The 3,691-nt window shown below is 45.0% G+C and overlaps 1 protein-coding gene across 1 annotated transcript; it reads right to left on the reverse strand.

The window, feature by feature from the left end:
• Positions 1 to 2,327: 2,327 nt before the first annotated feature.
• On the reverse strand, positions 2,328 to 3,269 carry LOC134490112 (olfactory receptor 1B1-like). The gene has a single exon (XM_063292992.1). It carries the CDS (start codon positions 3,267 to 3,269, stop codon positions 2,328 to 2,330), a length of 942 nt encoding a protein of 313 aa, XP_063149062.1.
• Positions 3,270 to 3,691: the final 422 nt, after the last annotated feature.

The following is a 3,691-nucleotide window of genomic DNA, read 5'->3' on the forward strand; positions in this document are numbered from 1 at the left end:
ATTGAATATTGAGAGGATTAGGTGGATCTCAGTGCCAGGTATTAAATCCAAGACCATTTGCATGTGAAGAACATTATTTGTTCATTTATTTATTTATATTTGTTATGGCAGCCCACTCCAATAGACTTGGGGTGGCCTACAAAATACAAAAACAACAGAAACAGTTAAAAACATATAACAGCACTGACAGCCTGGGTAAAACCACCGTAACAATAACAAACCAGGAGCCACACAAACAGAGTCACCCCAGGCCTGGGAAGCTGCAGGAGAGAGGGTACCATTCCTATCTTGGGGGGATGCTGTTCCAGAGGGCAGGGGCTATGAAGAGAAGGCATGTTTCCTTGGTCCCTTAAGATGACAATGTTTGATAGAGAGGACCTGGAGTGTACCCATTCTGCTGGAACATACCAGGCAGGCAGAAACAGTGGGAGATAGGTGGTCTCTCAGATATCCAGGCCCTATGCCATACAGGGCTTTATAGGTAATGACCAGCACCTTCAATTGCACCCAGAAACCGACTGGCAATCAATGCAATTCAAGTAGCAGTGGTGACACACGGCTGTACAGGTAGTCCTTAACAATGGCAATTGGGACCAGAATTTCCATCACTAAACGACACGGTCATAACCACAATGTCACATGACACCACTTAGTGATGGCAATTCTGGCACTTCCAGTTGCTGTCGTTAATCAATCCTGCACTGTCACACAGCTGCCATTTGCGACCTCCTGACGGCTTCCCCTTTGACTTTGCTTGTTGGAAGGTGGCAGTAAAGGTCTCAAATTGTGATCGCATGACCCTGGGATGTTACGACATTGTAACTGCAAGCCCGCCTGGATCATAATCATGTGACTACAAGGATGCTGTGACAGCTGGAACGTCAAGCAGTCATAAGTACCACTTGTTCAGTGCCATTATAAGTTTGAATGGTTGCTGAATGAGTGGTCAGTGGTCAGGTTGTGAGGACCACCTGTACTGAGAACTGCCCACCACTGCATTTTGTACCAGCTATAGCTCCAGGATGGTCTTCAAGGGCAGCGGTCCATACCATGAATTTCCAAAATCCTGTTGTGAGTAGACCAGTGCAAGAATAACTGAAGGGCCTCCCAGGTGAGGAAAGGGTGAAACTGACACATAAGATGAACTTGTGCAAAGGTCCTCCTGGCCACAGCTGCCACCTGCACTTCAAGCAGTAATTGTGAGTCCAGAAGGACCCTCAATTCATGCACCAGTCTTGAATGGGGAAGTAATACCCCATCCAAAACCAATTATGGAAATGTCCATGACCCAAGGGGCCAAAGAGCCACAGCCACTCAGTGTTGTCAAGATTGAACCAAAGCCTGTTCCACCATATCCAGATCTGAACATTCTCCAGACACTGGCTCAGTACATCCACAGCTTCACCTGTGCAGCCCAGAGTTGAGATTTAAAGCTGGGTATCATCATCATATTGATGATACCGAACCCTGAACCAACAGATAAACTCACCCAGCGGCTTCATGTAAATATTAAACAGGAGAGGGGAGAGTGTCAAGCCCTGAGGCAGTCCACAAGTGAGGGGCTGTGGGGGTGATCTCTCCCCCCCATCAACACCGACTGAAATCAACCTCTGAGGAAGGAGGCAAATTACTATAGCATAGTGCCTCCCACACCCAGCCCTTGCAGCCAGTCCAGAAGGATACCATGGTTGATGGTACTGAAAGCTGCTGAGAGATCAAGGAGCACCAAAATAGATGCACCACCCCCATCCTGACTCTGCTAAAGGTCATTGACAAGCAGGCCCAGCAATGTCTCCATATTATACCCTGGTCTGAAATCTGATTGAAACAGGGCCACATAATCTGTTTCCTCCAAGATCCTCTGTAGCTGCTGTCCGATCACCTTCCCTACAAAGGGAATGTTGGAATCTGGATGATAATTGTCTACAATGGAGAGGTCCAGCGATGGCCATCTTGAAGAGGGGCACACCACTGCCTTCTTTAAGGCCTGCAGAGCCCCCTCTCTGAAAGAGGTAGATACCAGGTGTGTGTGTGTGTGTGTATAAATATATACCAGATATACAATATTTCACATAGGCACCCATTTATGTATGAAGCCTGGGATATGTTACCCTATTACCCTCCTCTTTAAAAGGGGCCAGTATCAAGCCCACTTAATTATGGGCTTAATTATGATTACCCAACTGTACTGTTGTTGCCAAGAGATGCCAGGTAATAGATTCAAGACCATTTGCATGCAAAGAATATGTTCCATCAACAAGGTACACGGGCAGCCCTTCCTCCATTCTCACCTCAGGCAGCCCTATGGTAGAGCCAAGCTTTCACTCTCAGCTTTGAGAAAATAGGGATCTTCGTCCCAAGAGATTTCTCAGAGCATCTTTCACTTCTTTATTCCTGAGACTGTAGATAAAGGGGTTGGACATCGGGGTGATGACTGTGTACACCAGAGCAAAAACTGACCCTCGCTGAGAGGAATAGCTCGAGGTGGGCAAGAAATAGACAGCAATGATGGTCCCATAAAAAAGAACCACTATAGTGAGGTGAGACCCACAGGTAGAGAAAGCTTTGCGTCTCCCTGAAGAAGTGAACTTCATTATAGCAGCCACAATACGAATGTAGGTGAGAATGATGAAAACAAAAGGCCCAAGGATGATGATGACACCTTCAAAGAAGATGACTGCCTCATTGACACTGGTGTCTGAGCAGGACAGCTGGAGCAGGGGCTGATGATCACAAAAGTAATGGGCCAGGTGATTTTTCCCTCGATAACTGAGACGCAGGAGCAGGCCGGCATGCAGCATGGCGTGTAAGGTGGAAACAGTGCAACAGCCAGCCACTAAATGCCCACAGACTTTTTGGTTCATCACTGAAGCATAGTGGAGAGGATTACAAATGGCTACATAGCGATCCAGGGCCATGACGCTCACTAGAAGGAGATCAGCAACACCAAAAACATAGAAGAAGAAGAACTGAGCCATGCAGGAATAGAAGGGGATGGTCTTGGAGGCAGATATGTTATGAACCAGCATCTGGGGCACTGTGACTGAGATGAAGCCAAGGTCAATGACTGAGAGGCTACGGAGTAAGAAATACATGGGGGTCTGGAGTCGTGCATCCAAGGTGATAAGGAGGAGCATCACGGTATTGCCCAGAAGTCCAGCACCATACATGAGCAGAAAGAGGAGGAAGAAGAGAAGCTGGTGTTCAGGCTTGGAGGAAAAGCCCAGAAGAACAAACTCTTCAATATCTGTCCCATTCTCACAGTCCATGAGACCTGAACGAAAAATAACTTCATAAAATTAGAAATTAATCACAAGGAAAAGCCTCTCAAACAGAATCTCACAAAATGATTTAAGGATTAATTGTCAGTTGCAAAATGTCAGATTTCAATCTGGATATTTTGATAGTAATCTTACTAATATAAAGTAAGAAAAAGAAAAGAGGAAGAAAGAAATCAAAGAGAGAGCTAAAAGTGCAAGAAAGGAAAAAAAGTAAAAGAAAAATAGAAAAGAAAGAAAAAAGATAACAAAAAAGTAGCTTCCGATCTTTACAGCAGTTATAAGTACAATTATAAGTTTACCTCTAAGGTTATAACATGACTCTCTTCTTTATATAAATCTATCCCGTCTAATCATCAAAACCGTAAATCATAACTTCATTTTTTCTGTTTTATGCAAAAAGTACATAAGGA

The sequence above is a fragment of the Candoia aspera genome, chromosome 2, assembly GCF_035149785.1.
Source record: "Candoia aspera isolate rCanAsp1 chromosome 2, rCanAsp1.hap2, whole genome shotgun sequence".
Taxonomy (NCBI): Eukaryota; Metazoa; Chordata; class Lepidosauria; order Squamata; family Boidae; genus Candoia; species Candoia aspera.